General features: G+C 38.3%; 1 protein-coding gene and 1 pseudogene across 1 annotated transcript in view; one reads left to right on the top strand and one right to left on the bottom strand.

Moving 5' to 3' along the window:
* RB1CC1 (RB1-inducible coiled-coil 1) overlaps positions 1–19,440 on the top strand; it is a 58,504-nt gene that overhangs the window by 21,836 nt on the left and 17,228 nt on the right. Inside the window, exons 14-17 of the mRNA XM_006901610.1 lie at positions 2–168; positions 9,699–9,864; positions 13,430–13,538; positions 13,663–13,903. Of these exons, the coding sequence (XP_006901672.1) occupies positions 2–168; positions 9,699–9,864; positions 13,430–13,538; positions 13,663–13,903 (683 nt within the window). The remainder of the gene's footprint in view (position 1; positions 169–9,698; positions 9,865–13,429; positions 13,539–13,662; positions 13,904–19,440) is intronic.
* Positions 11,958–12,414, bottom strand: LOC102877649 (annotated as a pseudogene).

Genomic DNA, 19,440 nt, shown 5'->3' with positions numbered 1-19,440 from the left:
ATTGGCCATGAGCCAAGAGCAGGACAGAGAACAGTTAATTCAGAAGCTTACTTGTGACAAAGAAGAAGCCATTCAGACTGCTCTGAAGGAATTCAAAATGGAAAGAGAGGCTGTGGAGAAAGAATTACTAGAAAAAGTTCAACATCTTGAGACTCAGTTAGCAAAATGGTAAGTTTTACAGTTTGAAATTATACAACAAATATATTGTTATATTAAGTTGATTTAATTGATTAATGTTCATATATTGTGTATGATCATTATGTCTTTATATTTACTATTTTTACCTTAAATAGCAAATTGGGGATATGTTCATTGAGTAGTAGTTGTTGTCAAGTTGGAACTGAGGCTTCCTCTGGTTTTCAGAATCAGTATATCACTCCTTTTAAGTTCAAGTAGATATAATGTATTTGTCTCTTGATTTTAATGCATACCCTTTCTTTCACCACCATTATCATATTTTTGGCTAATCAGAACAAAACCAATGCCATTGCAGTTGAATTCATTTTACCTCATTGTGACTATATAAACCAAAAACCAAAACCCACTGCCATCAAGTCTGTTTTAGTTTAAAGCAACCCTCTACCAAGTCTCCAAGGTTGTAAACTTTTATGTTGAAAGACTGATGTATTTCTCCTAAGGAGCAGCTGGTGAATTTGAAACACCAGAGAATTGAAGCCTTTGAGTTAGCAGGGTGAAGCACTGTGGGTCGGGCCATGAGACTCCTTAAACTCATAGCTGACCACCTATTGAGTTTCTGAGGCTGTAAGTCCTACTTAAGGGAGATTGCCCATCTCTCTCCCAGGCAGCCACCAGGGAGTTGTAACCTTTCAGTTTGCAGTACCAGCCCCTTAGAGGCTAGACCACAGTAGCTCTGTATGACTACATGAAAATGTTATTAGGTGCTGTAGAGTTGAGTACGACTCATAACAACCCTGTGATTAAAAGATATGAACCTTTTTCTATCCTGTGCCATCTCCACATTTCATGACACACTAGAGCCCACTGTGGCAATCACCATGTCATTTCACCTGGTTAAAGATCTTCCTCTTCTTTTGCTGACCCTCCACCCTTCCCTCTTCAAGGAATAGCTCCTTCTAGCAACATTCCCAAAGTATGTGAGGTGAAACCTAACCATTCTTGCCTCCAAAGAACACTCTGGCTGCACCCTTTCCAAGACATACCTTGGTGCTCTTTTCTGACACTACAGCTCAAAGGCATCAATAATTCTTCTGTTATCCTTATTTATTGTCCAGCTCTCAGATGCAAAGTAAGTGTTTGGAAAGAGAAACCGCGAATTAGACACACCTTAGTCCTCAAACTGACATCATTACTCTACAGTAATTTGGAGAGGTCGCTAACTGCTGATAAGCAGCATCATGATGGATGAAGAGGATATTGAACTTTCAGCAGCTTCATCTTGCTTGGATCCACAGTTAGCATCCTTGGTACCAACAGTCAGGGAACAAAAGGAGACACTTTGCACTGAGAAAATCTGCATTTAGAGTAGTAGCCCTATAGTATTCCCACAGGAAGCACTCACTGGTGACCTAGTGGTAAGGAGTTGTACTACCAACTCAAAAGGCAGAGAGATCAAATCTATCAGCTACTTTACAATAGAAGGATGGGCAGTCTCTTGTGATTTACAGCTTCTGAAAATCCACTGGAGGGTCATCTGTGAGTTAGATCTGAATCAGTTGGGCATAGCAACAGTATTCCCAAGGCTGTAAAGCTTTACAAAAGCAAACTACCATATTTTTCTCTCATAGAGCAACTGGTAAGTTCTTTATTTTTAATATCCTTTCTCAGATGTGATCAAGTTTGTAGGGCTCTGCTAACTCAAAAGGTGTCACTTCTCTGGCAGTTTGAATTTTCTTAGTGATTTGAATCCCCCAGCAATTTCATAGCAACTGGGACAATTCCTACCATGTGATTTACAGCCTCTGAAAACCCATTGAAGGATCAACTAAGAGTTAATTTTTGTTGTATGTGCCGTCAAGTTGCCTGTGACTTATAGCTACCCTGTGCACAACAGCCCTAAACCCTTCTCTGTCCCATGCAAATCTTACTGTCTTCAACACTCCTATCTCCATTACCCGAGTCACTGAATCAGTCCACCTCATCGAGGGTCTTCCTCTCCTGCACTGTCCCTCCACCATCCGAAGCATGACATCCCTCTCCAATGACTGATCCCACCTTGCAACATATCCAACGTGTATCAGATAAAGCTTCAGAATTCTTGCCTCCAAGGAGAAGTCTGGCTTCACTCTCTCCAGGACGAACTTGTTTGTTCCCCTAGCAGTCCATGGTATATTCAGTATTCTTCTCCAGGACCACAGCTCAAAGGCATCAATTTACCTTCTCTCTTCCCTAGTCATTGTCCAGCTTTCTGAAACATAGCAAGTAATTGCAAAGACCATGACCTGTATCAGGTACACCTTAGTCTCCAGACTGACATCCTTGTTTTTCAGTACTTCAGAGAGGTCTCTGACAGCAGACTTTACCAGTGCAATTTGTCTTTTAATTTCCTGGCAGCTGGTACCAAGAGTGTTCATTGTAGAGCCAAGCAAACTGAAGCTGTCAACAATTTCATTCTCATCACCATCCATTATGATGGTTCCTATCAGCCCAGTGATAAGGATCTTTGTTTTCTTGATGTTGAGCTTAAGTCCGTATTGAAATCTACAGTCCTTGACCTTGTGCAACAAGTGCTTCAGGTCCTCCTCAGTTTCAGCAAGCAGGGTTGTGTCATCTGCATAAAGCAGATTGTTGTTGAGTCTACGTCCAATCCTGATGCCACATTTTTCCTCATAGAGCCCAGCCTCCCAAATAATGTGCTCCACAGATAGATTGAAAAGAACGGAGATAAGACACATCCTTGGCACAAACCTTTCTCAGTTTTGAACCATGCAGTATTTTCTTGCTCTGTTCTGATGACTGCCTCTTAGTCCAAGTATGTTGTTGTTGTTATGTGCCATCAAGTCGTTTTCCACTCATAGCGACACTATGTACAAGAACCCTAATTGCTGTCCTATCCTGTGCCAGCCTTACTGTCTCAAACACATTCATTCCCCCCACTCCACTCACAGAATCGATCCATCTCATCGAGGGTCTTCCTCTACTACGCCGTCCCTCCACTTTCCCAAACATGATGTCCCTCTCCAAGGACCAGTCCCTCTTTGTAACATGCCCAAAGTATTTCAGGCAAAGCTTCAGAATCCTTGACTCCAGGGAACATTCTGGCTTCACCCTCTCCAGGACAAACCTGTTTGTTCTCCTAGCAGTCCATGGTATATTCAAAACTCTTCTCCGGCACCACAACTCAAAGGCATCAATTCTCTTTCTAGCATCCCTATTCATTGTCCAACTCTCCGATGCATGACACGTAGTTGCAGAGACTATAGCCTGGATCAGGCACACCTTAGTCTCCAGCCTGATGTTGTTGCACTTCAGTACTCTTGAGAGGTCCCTCACAGCTGACTTTCCCAGTGCAATTCGTCTCCTGATTTCCTGGCTTCTGTTACCAAGAGTGTTGACTGTGGAGCCAAGCAAACTAAAATGGTTAACTATCTTAATCTCTTCACCATCCATACTGATGCTGCCAGTTGGCCCAGTGGTAGGTTTTGCATAATCACAATCGAGTTTTATCAGATTCCCATTCTTCTCAGAATCAGCCACAGTTACTGTGATCTACACAGTCAAATGCATTTGCATAGTCAATGAAACACAGGTAGACATTCCACTGGTACTCTCTGCTTACAGCCAAGTTCTACCTGACGTTGACCATAATAGCCGTAGTACCACGGCCAATTCCTTTTGGTACAATGACTCTGTATACTCTTTTCATCTTTTAATGCTTCCTGCATCATTCAATATTCTGCCCAAAGATCCTTAATTATTGTGTGGGGGGGGGCGGATTGTATACCAATGAAGGAATTTTTCTTTTACTTTTCAAAGAGAAGAGGGAATTGGCAGGGTGGGGCAGGGAGAAAAATGCAACAATGAATGATTGGAAATCCAAAATCTCTGTAAATGTTCATTAAAATTAATTAAAAAATGTATTGCAACTCAAGACCTGAATTCTTACTCAGCAGAAATGAGAGGAAAAAAAGGATCCATTCTGGTTTTTTAATACAATTTTTACTTTTAATTCTAATTTTAATAAAATTTACAGAAAAGTTAGATTTTCTTTCATTCATTGTTGCACATTTTACCCCTTTACACCCCTCTCTCATTCTCACTTTTTTTTTTCAATATCCATTAATTACCTCCCTCCCCCAAGTCCTCTTTGCAATGTACTGCTTATTCTGGGCTGTTGATGTATGTATAATGCCTAATCATATATTCCTTTTAAACAGTTCTTTTCCTTCATCTGTTCCAATGCAGTATCCATTATTTGTCTCTTCTTATTTTCTCCCAAACCCAATGTTAGTCCTATTTTATAAAAATGATGTTAATGCAGTATTTGTCTTTTTTTGTGACTGACATATTTCACTCACCATAATGTCCTCAAGGGTCACCCATGTTGTGTAATATTTTATGAGTTTCTAGTTTTTCAGTGCTGTGTAATATTATGTGATTATACAATACTTTTTCTATGTATTCATTTGTTGATGGATACTTGGGTTATGTCCATCTGTTTTTCTATTGTGAATAGTGCAGCTATAAACATGGTGTGTATATATCTGCTTGGGTGGCAGTTACAATTTCTTTAGGGTATATTCCTAGGAGTATAATTGCTGAGCCAAATGTTATTTCTATTGGCAAAATTTTAAGAGAGCACCTTACTGCCTTCCATAGTGTTACACTCCCACCGGCAGTGAATAAGATTTTCAGTCTCTACACAACCTTGTCAGTATTTGTTGTTTGCTGCTTTGCTGAGCTTTGCTGTTGTTACTGGGGTGAGATGGATACCTCATAGTTGTTTTTATTTACATCTCTCTGAGAGCTAGGGATTTTGAACATTTCTTCACGTGTGTGTTCGCCATCTGAATGTCTTTGGTAAAGAGTCTTTTCATATCCTGTGTCCATTTTGTGATTGGACTGTTTACCTTTTTCCCGTTGAGGTGCTAGAATATTCTGTAGATTTTAGATATGAGATCCTTATCAGGTATGTCATTACCAAATATTTTTTCCTATTCTGTGGCTTTCCTTTTTACCCTGTTGAAGTGTTTTGATGTGCATATGGATTTGATTCCTGGAAGGTCCCATTCATCTATTCTCTTCTGGTTGTAGGTTCCATTCCCTTTTAATATCAGAGTTGTCAGGATCCTCAGGCTCAATTTATTGCTCATAGTTGACCTCCAGAGAGGGTTTAGAGTAAATCAAGTGGGAGTTGATTGCCCATCTTTGTTTCTTAAAGACAATAGTAGATTCAGACTACCTGCCTTTGGGTTGACAGTGTAACTCTTTACCCACTAGTCCACTAAAGTTCCTTTCAGAGTCCTGTTGTCATGTGCTAAGTCAAAACCAATCCATAGCTGACCTTTTAGCGGGTTTTCACAAGGGAGGAGATTGTCTATCCTTATCCAGTGGAGTAATTTGTAGGTTCAAACTGTGTCTCTTTGGATTCACAGCTGAACTTCTTAACCAGTAGGCCACCAGTGCTCCCTGTCAGAATCCTAGGTAATTTAAAATAATGTGGCAGTCAGTTACATAGAATAAATTCTATGATACTTCGGTGGATTATGCAAATGAAACTCCTGTTCCTATCTAAGTTTAGGAGTTGATTGTTATTCAAGTTAGAAGATTTCTGTTCTGTGCTTTTATTGTCAAAAGGGTTTTTTGTTTTTGTTTTAATAACTGTGAATCTGCACATACCCTGTACTAATCATAATGTAAACAGTATATCAGTTTTTGAGTACATATCAAGGCTTAAGTATATATATCAGAGATGGTGAAGGTAGCACAGAATAGGACAGGATTCAGAGCTGGACATTGACAAAGAATGATAGAAAAACTGATGCCTTTGATTTTTTTCTGGAGAAGAGAGTTGAATATACCATGGACTACTAGAATAAGCAGGTTTGTCCTGGAGAGAGTGCAATCAGGCTGCTCCTTGGAGGCAAGGACTTTGAAGCTTTGTATGACCTATTTTGGGGCATATTGCAAGGAGAATCCAGTCCTTGGAGAGGGACATTATTCTTGGAAGGGTGGTGGGATAGCACAGGAGAGGAAGACCCAGGATGAGATGGACTGACTCACTCTGTTACTGGGGTACTGAGAATTAAGTGTGTCAGAGACCATGAGGTTGGCTCAAGATTAGAGAAGGCTTCAGAGTTGTTGTGCATAGGGTTGCTGAGTTGCAGTCCACTTCAGTGGCACATAACAACAACATGAGCCTGATGGCCTCGTGGCAAAAAGCTGCACTGCACGTGTTTTAAGGCCACCATCTCACTGAGGGAGAAGAATGGGCAATCTCCTCCTATGCAGTTACTCTCTCTGAAAACCCATGGGAGGATCAGCTATGCATGGAGTCCGACTCTATCGTAAACAATAGTAACTTGCGTCATAATTAATTTGATGGCACTGAACAGTAACACCATAAACTTATTTCTACTGAATATTATTATATAAAATATTATGAGTTATATATTATGTAATATAATTCTATATTATATATAATTATTATATAATGGAATATTCTTATCATATGACTATTATATAATAATATTATACTGAATTTTTGGGGTGTTCCGAGACAGCAATATCTGGTATCCTGTGTGACAGTTATCTTCTCTGTCTACCTCTTACAGTCCAGTCTAATCCTGAAATAAGCAAACACTTAAGCAGTCCAAAGGTGAAGATGATAAATACCGAACAGATTGTACCACCCTGTTTCGTGTCAGTATTTTTTCCAGAGTACTTGTGAATGGCCAGAGAAGCAGCTCCCTACAAACTATCAACTGTGAGAAAGGGTATCCCAAACCTAGTCCTTAAATTCTTGGCTGCTGACAGAACAGTCTGTTGTGCAAACTCACGGTGGTTCAGTAGTTGGAAAGCTCTGGCTATGTGTTCTATTCAAGATTACAGCATAGGAAACCCAGTCATAGAGGTCACTGCGAGTCAAAACCAATTCTGTGGGAGGAAGATCTTTTCTTAAAGATAACCACCTTGAAAACAGGATAGGTTAGTTCTCTTTTACAGGGTCATTTGAGTCAGAACTGACTTTTGATGGCAGTGGATTATTTTTTCATCCTGAGAATTTTAGTAACCTCACTCAAAACCATTGCCATAGAGGTGGAGTCAATTCATATTTGAGCTTACATTTGATTTTCAAGGCTGTAAATGCCTGGGAGGAGATTGCCCATCTTTCTCCTGAGCAGGTATTAGTGGATCCTGAACTCCAGTGGACTAGATCACCAGAACTCTTCAGTAATATCTTTATTGTTGTTTTTGATATGTGGCATCAAATAGACTACAACTCATAGGGACCCTGTAAACCTTGCGGTATCTTGTGCGTCCTCACCATCTACAACACACTGAAGCCTATTGCAGTTACTGTGTCCATTGATCTTCTTGTGTGCCTTCCTCTCTCCACCTATCCACTTCTACAAGGACCAGCCTCTTCTAACAACAAAGTGTGTTAGATAGTTTCACTGGCCTGGCCTCCAAAGAACTCTGGTTTCACCTTCTCCAGAATAGACTTATTTGCTCTCTTGAAAGTTTATGAGATTCTATACTCTTAATATCACACCTCTAAGGCATTGTTGACTTTTCTGTCATTCATAGACATGGTCCAACTTTCAGGTGTTTAGCAAGTAATTAATTGACAATATAACTCTTTGATCATCTGCAGAATTTCCTGATGTTAGATTTCCTTCCTCCATGCAACAAATTCTGTAGGCTAGGAAATTATAGAGAATTAAGGAAATATTTAAATATTCCCACTTGATTGTAAGATGGGTCCTGATTTAAAAAGCGTTATAATATGGTTTAAAATAAAATAAATGCAGTTATTTAACTTTGTAACCAAAATAGTTTGGTGTAAGGTACATTGCTTTAACTTTACTGTTTGTTTCCTTTACTTTAACATGGTTTACCATCTTTGATCCAGTTGTGTTGAAAAATGCATAAGATTGATGATTAAAGTATTGATTACAGAAGTTAAACATTAATAGAATGTTTTCCTTTCTTATCATTTGGCTAAGATGGTGTGAAATTACTGTAAATTCAAGGTTGAGGAGTAAAGTTTCATTTTTTTGTTGTTAAGTGTCGTCAAGTCATAGGCAACTCGTAGCAATCCTATGAACGAAAGACCTGAAAACTTGTATAACTTTCATCCTTTCTCCAGATTCACAGGGTTTCCAGAGACAAGCTATTTCAGAAGTGGATGCCATTCCTGCTTCCAAGCTTGTTTTAAACGATCAAAAACCAAAACAAAACAAACCAGACATATATACAAGTACACACATAACACACACACGTACCACCTGGGGATCATGTTTCAAAATGTAGATTCAGATTTAGTATATCTGAGGCAGAAATGCAAACTGTCAGCAAAGGTTGTTTGAGGCCCTGGCTATGGGAACACTGCCGTGGTCACAAATTAGGGAAAAATGAGTGCATATATAAAACATCAGTCCAGTGTGTTTCACACTGGAAATCTGTTCCCTACAAGTTCATTATATCAGGCTCTAAAGCTCTCTAATCATGGAGACGAGTAGTTTAGGATGATTATTTCTGATCTTTGTTGGTCCATAATGAGTAGCACTGCTAACCAAATCCACACCTGCCTTGCAGTATGATTCCACCAGGAGGCACATCTGGAGAAAACGGGCAGTCTCCACTCCATGGTGTTAAGAACTTCAAAAACTTAGTTGAATGGAAATTTACAGAGACTTTGAATTTACATTCATTTATTGTTGCACTTTTCTCCCTGCCCACCCCTTCTCCCTCCCCAGTTCGCTCTTCTCTTTGAAAAGTAAAAGAAAAATTCATTTATTGTTATACAATTCCTCCACCCAAGTCCACTCCACTTCAGCCTTCGTTCTGGTCTCCTATCATGACAATAATACCTAATCACACATGGATTTTTTTCAGTAATAAATATGCACTTATCATTAAACACACACACACACACACACACACACACACACACACACAAAAAAAAAAAAAAAAATCCAAAAACTTATACTCTGTGGCAATGAGTTTTTGGGGCTTTTTCTTTTGAGCTAATAAATCAGACTCTTCAAATATACCTAATACTGTTGAATATATTTTCCTCTCAATGGTCATATGGCTGTAGGAAAAATTATAAACTCTGTGCCATCTAGAAGAGTGTAACAGTTAATGGCTGACCACTGACTCTGTAGGGCTGTAAATCTTTATGTAAATCTTTATACAGCCCATATTTCTCTGTCAGAGTGACTACTAGGTTTGAACCACTGAGCTTTTTGTTAGCAGATTGACACGTTATGGGAAGTATATTGATTTTATTATTGAAAGTGTTATCCTTTACCAATCTGAATTTATTCAGAATTGTATCTAATATAAATTAGATAAGTTGACTACAGAGATCATGTAGTCTGTATTGAACTATGCCCTTGTATTTGTTTCCTTGTTGGTAGGAAGATGAGAGCTCACAGAGAAATGTTTCAATACATTTTATGTAAGATGAATAATCCTTTTTGATGCTTTGAAATTGTAATATATATCTTTGTAGTTAAACAGTTTTAAAATGTTTATATTAATTTTTCAAGTCTTGCAACTGAATCTGTCAGAGATGATTCTTCAAGTTTAGTTTCTGAACTTCAAGAAAAGCTTCAGGAGGAAAAAGCTAAGTTTCTAGAACAACTTGAAGAGCAAGAAAAAAGAAAAAATGAAGAAATGCAAAATGTTCGAACATCTTTGATTGCTGAACAACAGGTGTGTTCCCATTTGAATTTTAATGGTGGTATTCATAAAATAACAGATACTGTAAGTTGTGTTGTGGTATTGGGAAAAGGATACTGACTATCCTGTGGACTTTCAGAAGAATAAACAAATGTCTTGAGGAAAGTGCAACCAAAGGTATTCCTTAGAGCCAAGGGTGGTGAGGCTTTGTCTTCTGATGAATTAACACAGTGACGGTAACAATGGGCTCAAGTGTATTAGAATAGGATGGCATAGGATAGGGCAGGGTTCAGATCATTGTTTCAGGGTCGCTGTCTTACAGTGGACTCGACAGCACTTAACAGTGTAAGTCGTACAGCTCAGCATTTTTCTTATTGAGATGTGGCAAAAATAAGAAATTAAGGGATTGCATTAAAATTAATTAAAAAAGAAGGGTTAATATAATTGAATTTACATTTCTTACTAAAGCTAGCTCATTACAACAAAGAGAGAGAGGAGGGCACCACAAAACTGACAGATGTAGGCCCTGTTTGATGGTGGTTTTGTATTCTGTCTATTGATAACTTTCATTTCTAAAATTAATGTGCATTTATAATTAGTGCATGCATTCAGTATTATCTGATATTTTACCTTTACATAACAACAGTAGCCTTTTAATCTTATACACATTTTATAAATTGATACTGTTGTTGTATACCATACAGTCATAACCAACTCAACTGACCCTCCTGAGAGTTTCAGAGGCAATTTAATTGCATAGCAAGAGATTGCCAATTCCTCAAAGCCTGATTCCTATTACAGAAACAGCAGAGACATTAACAAAGTAGTTAATATACAGTTTATAAACATTAATTTTCTATATAAATAAATGATTACTACAAAATATAAATGAATGGGTGTTTGTTGTAGTTGTTGTTTTGTTGTTGTTGTTTTATTAAATGATTTTCCTGTATCCTTTCTTTGGCTCCGAGGAAAAAACCCAACTCATTGCCGTTGAGTTCAGCTATTTGACTTAAAGCCAACCTTCCAGTGATTTTCTGGTGTTATAAATTTCATAGGACAAGATAGATAGCACATCTTCTTCCCACTAGTGAGTTCAAACTACCACTAAGGAATGGCCTTTAGCTTAGCAGCTCAAGTCCCAACTGACTAGGCTACCAGAGTTCCCTTACCTCTTTGACTACACGATTTAAAACAAATTTGTTAAATTTTTACCTAAAATTACAAACCTGTTGCCATTATTTTTTGCATAATTTGTTGTTCCAACAGCCATAGAACATTTTTTAATATGCCACAATTTTTAATATTCTGTAATTTTTTTGCATTGTGGCCATTTTTGTGAGAGGAGTATCTAATAAAATATGTTCTGTTTGAGGGTCTTTCACACAGAAATTGCCATGATGACCATATTCAAAATTGCAGTCTTCCAAGAAGACTCATGGTAATAAAACTAAATTCAGTAGTATACATTCAATGGGAAACAAAAAGGCATAACTAACAGCTGTTTCTTTTATGAAGGTATGCATGTAACAGGAATAAGGACTGAGGTACTTGGATAAGTTAATTAGCACTCATTCAGGATGTTAGAGGGTTTTTTTTAGTTGGAACCCTTTTAGGGTGGGGAAATTAAACTTAACACAGATCTAGTGCTTTCAGTGCATGATACTACTACATCTGTGCTACCACATCATAAAAATAGGCTTGCTAGGGCAAGTGAGGTGTGTGAATGCTTTGAGCCTCACAGAACTGCAACCAAGTACAACTATAAATAATATTGTAGATAATGCTGTATAAAGTTTACCATTAAGCCGGTGGATAATACTTTCAAAGCATTCAATTAGCCTAGCTCTGGTAGTACTCTAAGCTAGTCACACTGGCAATCACATTTATTGCAGTGCTTGCTACAGGGGAGGAGGCATAAAACCAGTTCTTTTGCTAAAGTAGGACAGAAAGGCTTGGCTTAGATTCTGCATAAAAGTGACAGTGTCAATAGTCTAATGGCAGACACTCTTAAATGAATGTTTTTCCTTCATTCAGTGGTAGTGAAAAAAAAACTCACACCAGACCAACCAGCCTACTACTACTAGTCCACTTGACAGAACTGGAGAAATGAAGCTCTTTAACATTCAGATGGCACTTGACTGTCTTATGATAAGTGAAATCAATACATTACCTTCCACCTTCTCTCCCAAGTGTTGAGCCTTTATACCATCTAAGCCATTTACTTGCTACTCATGTTCAATACCTGTAAATTTTTTCATCATGGTATTTTTAGAGCTAGCATAAATCATCTTGCTCTTTTAAGATGCCCTCTTAGGCATGCAGAATATTAATATTAGATCTTCTTTCTCATACTCTTATGTTTGATATGTGGTGTTGTGCAAACTATACTTCACAGAAGATATGTTGGGGTCATCCCCAGTGTCACCCACCAAGATCTCCTTTCCTTCCTCTACTGTTAACTTGCCTTTTGTCATCACATAAACAGAAGTGAAAGCTTTCTTTTTGTGTAGAAGGTATCCTTACTTTCATATCTATAAAAACTTGGATGAATTCATCAGTCACTGTAACTCCAGAAGCCATAGTGTCCGTAGCTGTGGCTGTTGCAGCGTCTGCAACCATAGAACATTTTGATGGTAAATAGATACTACTAATTAGTAAAATTTTCCTAGGAAATGTTGAGCAATCGATAAGTTAACTTAGGCTATTTCATCCGTGATTATTGCTGTTATATTTCGGTCAGATAAACTTCCCTTTATAACTCCACTCACTACTGTTGAGTGAATTCTGACCCATTCTGATTTCCAATGCTGTGTATCTGGTGTAGTCCTTTTTATAGCCATGAAACCCACTTGGGGGTCAGCTGACCGGATTTGAAATCACTTTGGGAGAAAACTGTTCATTTTTTTTCTCAGAGCTAGTGGTAGATTTGAACTTCTAGAGAGTAGAATTTGGTTAACAGGGCCTGTCACCACTAGAGCTCTTAGATTACAGTTAAAATTGCCAGGTTCTCAGACAGTTAAATACATGAGCTTTTCATTAAGGAATTTTTATGAAAGTTGAGTAACTGAAAATTCAGGAGTAACAAGTTAAGTTGATATAAATCAGAGGTCCAGTAGGTATCGTTATTGTGTACCATTGAATCAGAACCGACCCATAGCTGACTCTCCCAACAGGTTTTCAGAGGCAATCACATGGAAGAAGATTGGCCATTCTTCTCCTACGTAGCAGCTGGGAGATTCAAACCACATGCCTTGAGGATTGCAGTGCAGCTTCTTAACACTAGGCTTTAATATAGTCATGGGAAAATACTTTTGTGATAATAAAATTTACCACATAAACCAAAGGGAAAAAGAAATAAGTCAAAGAAAAAGGATGTAACAACTATGCACTATTAATTCCTTTTTTAAAATGAGCATTCTTTGATCATGAAATATTTTTCTCTTTACACTGTACCTCACATAAAAGTATATGAAGGAAAAAAAAAAGTATATGAAGGAAAAAAAATTTTAACAAAAGTACATGAAGGATTTATTTACTTAATCTTAGTGTCTAATTGTGTGTATACAACGTAAGAAGTTGTTATTATTTGTTCCAGACCAATTTTAACACTGTTTTAACAAGAGAGAAAAAGAGAAAAGAGACTATAATAAATGATCTCAGTGATAAGTTAAAAAGCACAATGCAGCAACAAGAACGAGATAAAGGTTAGTACTATTAGTACTATTTTGTTGTACATTTTTAATTCCTTTTTAAAATTAAAGTTGCATATTTCAGATTATTTTAATAATTTAATAATTTTAATGCTTATTCCTATTTGCTGGCCCTCAGATTTGATAGAATCACTTTCTGAAGACCGAGCTCGTTTGCTTGAGGAAAAGAAAAAACTTGAAGAAGAAGTCAGTAAGTTACGCAGTGGCAGCTTTGTTCCTTCCCCTTATGTAGCTGCTGCCCCAGAGTATTATGGAGCTTGTGCACCTGATCTTCCTGGTGAAACAGAGAAATCCACCATGGATACAGCAGAGGAAGGGAAATTAGAGTCAGCAATGGAGACAAGCATGATGTCTGTACAGTAAGTGTGCCTGTATTTATAGTGCTTAAGGCTATTATACCATAAATAACATGGGGAACATTAACTTTGTGAACTGTTAGCAAGGAGCATCTGACCTCCGCTAATAAATTTTTTTAAATTTATTGTTCGCATTTTCTCCCCATACCCCCTAGTCCATCCTCCCAGTGTACTCCTTGTTCCAGATTGTTGTCATACATGTAATAATGCCTAATCATATATTCCTTTTGGACATTTCCCCCCTCATGCAGTGTTCATTATCTATCCACTCTTTCTCCTTTATCTCCCCACTTCCTCCCCACTCCCCTATCTATCCTGTTTTATAACAGCGGTGGTATGCAGTATTTGTCCATTTTTTACCAAGAAATTTTACTTAGCATAATGTTCTCCAGGCTACCCCATGTTGTGTTATGTTTTACAAGTTCATTGCCTTTCAGTGTTGCATAATATTCTATTGTATGGATGTACTAAACTTTTTCTGTTTATTGGTGGGCATTTGGTTTGCTGCCATCTCTTTGATATTGTGCATAATGCATCAGTAAATATGGGTGTGCATACATCTGTTTGAATTGTGGCTCTGGTTTTTTTAGGGTATATTCCCAGTAGTGGAATTGCTGCGACAGATGGTAGAGAAAGGGCCATACCACCTTCCGTAGTGGCTATATCATTTTATATTCCCTAACAGCAGTGAATAAGAGTTCTAATCTCCCTACAGCCTCATCAGCATTTGTTGGTTTTTGCCCTCTTGAACATTGTTATTGTAATTGGATCACTAACTTTTTAATTGGGAAGAATATTTATCAATAGCAAAAGCCCCCATGATGGTTTTTGGTCTGTTCTGTTTTGGTTTTCATTTTTTATTATTTTGTGTGTGTGTATTGTCAAATCAAATCTGACTCTTACAGGAGATTGTCCCTCCTTCTTCAGCAGAGCATCTAGTGGATTCGAACCGTTCATCTCTGTGATTGCAGTACAGCTTCTTGCCACTAGGCCACCAGAGCTCATAGCCTCCATGATGTTTTAACAACGCTTAACACAAAACCATTTCTCCCACTGCTTTCACTACTTCTTTATTGGATTTGAGAATTCATTGCCTTGAAAACAGTAGGAATTAGGAAGGAATCACTTACAATAAAGAAGTTTCAGAATTAAGACGTTAACAGGTTACTGTTTAGGTCTAGGACCTATGCTGAAAGGGTGGCCTGGATTCTGCCAAGCTCAGAAATGATAAGAAACTCTTATAGCTTTGCCAATTATGTGCCACATCTACTCTTAAAGCAACCCTGAAGTGACTCTCTGGGTCTACAAACTTGGCTGTGCTGGCTGGCAAGTACCCTAAGAAACTCACTTCTCCAGCAACTACTTGTCTTTATCCTCTGTGGCCCAGAGCACACTGCTCTGTCTCCTCTTACTGATAAGGAACCCTAAGGACACAGCTTTCAGACACGTGATCTGTGAACAACCAGGGTGCCAGGATATGGATTACTTAATATGGCTCCTTTAGCCTCAGTCTTTCTCATCATATGGTTGGGTTGGACTTTGCAAATGTTAGATGCTAGAGGCTTGCCACATTGTCCCATATCTCCCAAGTTACAGGGCACAGACCTCTGGACATCCTGGCCTGCTTTAGATGTTCGATGCCAGCTATAATTTCACGATGCCTAAGGACTTCCTGTCACTGCTGATCTAAAAACAAAAGCCATTGCAATTGAATTGACTAACACATACAGAATTTCAGTAGCATGGAATGAGGGAGCTTTGGTGTCAGTCCTTAAGAAGTTGCACTGCAAGGGAGCTCTGGTGGCCTAGTGGCAGGAAGCTGCACTGCAAACTCAGAGGCACATGGTTCTAATCCACCAGATGCTCTGCAGGAGAAGGAGGGGCAATCTCTGTACCAGTCAGATCCGATTTGACGGTACACGCAAAAAATAATAAAATAATAAAAAAAAGAAGTTGCACTGCTAAGTCTGAACCTTGAAGGAGATTTGAATCTAGGAGGAGGTGAATCCAGTGGCCCCTTGGGTGATGGATGGGCAGTCCTTCCATAAAATTACAGTCTCAAAAGCCCACTGGAGGGTCAGCAATAAGTGGGTTCTGTCTTAACAGCAGTGACAGAGGTAAGGTGAAAGATAACTGGCCCATAGGATTTCCACAGCTATCTGGTCACTTCACTTCACTTCTGATTTAGTGGTTCACGCATACTTACTGTAGCACAGGAGAAAGATGCGGTAAGCTGCTGAATCTGGGCATGCCTTCCTTGACTTAGGTCACCTGGCCTATCCAGTGCTCACGTTAGTCATGTCATTAGTACATACCACAAAGTAGTGTGGTCTGGGAGCCTTACATATATGGAGGGCATTTGTTGGAGAAAGTCCAAGTATTTAGAGATTCTGTCTCGGGGTCAAAGGAGAAATACCAGGTGGTAATTAGAAAGCATACCTTGTGCCATTGGGGTGTCAAATGTCATAACATGGAAGACAGTGTTTGGTGGAGCTCGCAGTTTAAAACAGGTTTGAAAGCAGGAGTGGCATCCACTTCCTAAACAATGTGCCTCTAGAAATTCTATGAACTTTGATAAATGACGATAGTCATAGAATGGCTTCAGGCCTTTTGATCATAGGGTTGCTATGAGTCTTGCAATCAACAACAGTAACAGATAGGAATTTATTATAACAAAGCCTTGGAGCAAGGGATGCAGTGAGAAATCCATCCACTCCCACTCTGTTTATAAGTTGTTGTTGTTTCATACTATTGCATCAAAACCCATGCATAGCTGACCCTCCAGTCAGTTTTCAGAGTCAATAAATCCCGTAGGAGAATGCCAGTCTTTATCTTTCGGAGCAGCTGGGGGATTTGAACTGTATTCCTTAAGATTGGCACTGCACCTCCCTACCACTATGCCACAAAAATCCCCATTTTTATTTATAAGAGATGTCCCTGAAGTAAAACATAGAAAGTTTGGAAATTTGAGTATCTCCTCTGAGTATTGGATATGAAATAAAAATTGAAATTGAGAACTTAATCCAAACTAAACTGATATCAGATTTGAAGAATTCATCCATCCTATGCAGTATTAACTGAATTCTTGATTGTTTTTATTCTTGATTTTCTTGATGCACAGTACTCTGTCATGTACACGTTAGAGGAATCAATATGTACAAATTGAGAAGAATATTTATACTGCGTGGCATAAATCAATCATGAAGGACCATTATGGTATAAAACCAGTACAGCAAAGTATTGTGCAGAGAGCTAGAATTGGAGAATAAAAAGGGAGGGACTCACTCTTCCTTTCTCATTCTGAAAGAATTGAAAACCAAATTTAAGCCCCATGTTGCAATATTGAAAGATGCTTTGGGCAATTTATTGAATGACCCAGAAAGCATCAGAAGAAAATGGAGGGAATACACAAAGTCACTGTAACAGAAAGTTTTAATTGACACTGAAAATTTCGGGAAGTACCATATGAACAGGAGCCAGTGGAATTGACGGAGAAAATGAAAGCTGCGTTGAAGGCATTGGCCAAAAATAAGGCCCCAGGAATCAATGGGATATCAGTTGACTTGTTTCCATTAACAAGTGTTAGGTGCAGCCTTGAATGCACTCACCAGTCTGTGCCAAGAAATTTGAAGACAGGCTAGCTGGCCAATGGATAGGAAGAAGTCCATATTTGTTCCCATTCCCAAGAAAGGTGATCAGACTGAGTGTGGAAATTATTGATACTACATGCAAGCAGAAAAGCTGCTGAGGATCATTTAAAAATGGCTAAGAAACTGCCAGAAGTTCAAGCAGGATTTAGAAGTGGTCATGGCACCAGGGATATCATTGCTGGTGCCAGATGGATCCTGGCTAAAAATAGGAATATGAGAAGAATTTCTATTTGTGCTTTATTGACTATGCAAAAGTGTTTGTGTGGATCATGACAAGTTGAGAAGAATGGGAATCCCAGAGCACTTGATTGTGCTAATGTAGAACCTATATCTGGACCAGGAAATTGTTGTGAACAGAGCAGGGAAGCACTGCATTTTTTGGAATAGAGAAGGAAGTGTACCCTTGGTACAAGCATTCAGGAAATGAGGAGATGCATTGCAATGGGGAAATCTGCAGTTAAGAACCTTTCCAAATTATTGAGCAATAGTGATGCTGTTTGAAGACTATGTCTGGTTCAAACCACAGACTTTTTGATTACTTGCTGTGCATCAAGACCTGGACATTGAATAAGGATGTCAGGAAAATAATTGATACCTTGTAGCTGTGGTGTTGAAGAAGACCAATAAACATCCTATGGATAGCCAAGAGAACAAACAGCTAGGTCTTGGAGAAGGGTGCAGCTGGAGTGCTGTTTGGAGGCAAGAATGACATACTTAGGACATGTTGCCAGGAGGTGCTATTAATACCATGGAGAAGGACATGATGCAGGGAAGGGTGGCAGGTCAGTGAAGGAGAGGAAGACCCTCAACCAGGTGGATTGACAGGGGGACTGCTGCAGTGGGCTCTTAAAGTCTGAGGATTGCTCAGGATAGAACAGGGTTCAGATCTTTTGTTTATAGGGTCTCTCTGAGTTGTACTTAACTCGATGACACCTAGTAACAACAACATTAACAACACAGTCGAAAGCACAGGAATAATTTACACAGAAAATTATTCTTGGAGGTTTAGTAAGCATGAAAATGGAGGGAGAGAAGAATAAAACTGGGTAAGTTGGGTGGGGGTAATAAACAATAAGGAATTGATTAGATACTATTACTAGTAGTGAATGATAATGTTATGAAACAATATCTCAATGATTGTATGACACACCAGCTTGACTTATAAACCTTTACTCAAATATAATCAAAAGATTTTTTTTAAAAAAATCCTGCAGGATATAATCAGTATTTCATTCAGAGAGCTGTACAGTCTCATATTTTATAGAAAATGTAATTATAAAAAAAGTGAACGAAGGTAAGCAAATAAAATACATTTAGTAGATGAGTCATTAAAAGGAGACAAATACATGGGATCCATAGGAAGGTGTAACCCTGGAACAGCAAAGAGTGAAATGTACATTAATCTCACTGATATGTATTTTTTAGGACAGTAAATAGTAATAGTTAAACATTGCCCTATCTCTCAACATAGTTCACTGTACTGACACCTGAAATCGGTAAGATGATCATACCAGTAGATACAGAAATGATACTTGTTTTTAATAAAATCTTAGTAAAATAATACCAGAATTTTCTTAACTTGGTAAGAGTGCATATATAAGAAAGATACTTAGAGCATTAAGATTGTCAGCTTTTAACTTTTAAAGTAAACAACGTTGGAAAGGAGGAGAATAGATTATCAGCATGTCAGGATAATTGCTCTTCAAACTACAAAGATGCCAACAACTTTCAAGACTAATAAGAATACATCAGATGTAAGTCATAGATAGACAAACTGAAAATTATATTTACCAACACTGTATATAAACACACTGGATTAACAAATGATTTCTTTGAATTTTGACTGAGATTTGTTATAAATATATCTAATGAAATCACTTTTTAAAATAA

Source organism: Elephantulus edwardii, unplaced genomic scaffold (assembly GCF_000299155.1).
Source record: "Elephantulus edwardii isolate Elephantulus edwardi_28Jun2011 unplaced genomic scaffold, EleEdw1.0 scaffold00338, whole genome shotgun sequence".
Classification (NCBI taxonomy): Eukaryota; Metazoa; Chordata; class Mammalia; order Macroscelidea; family Macroscelididae; genus Elephantulus; species Elephantulus edwardii.
Note: the sequence above shows the minus strand (reverse complement) of the source record. Positions and strands in the feature narration are given on the sequence as shown.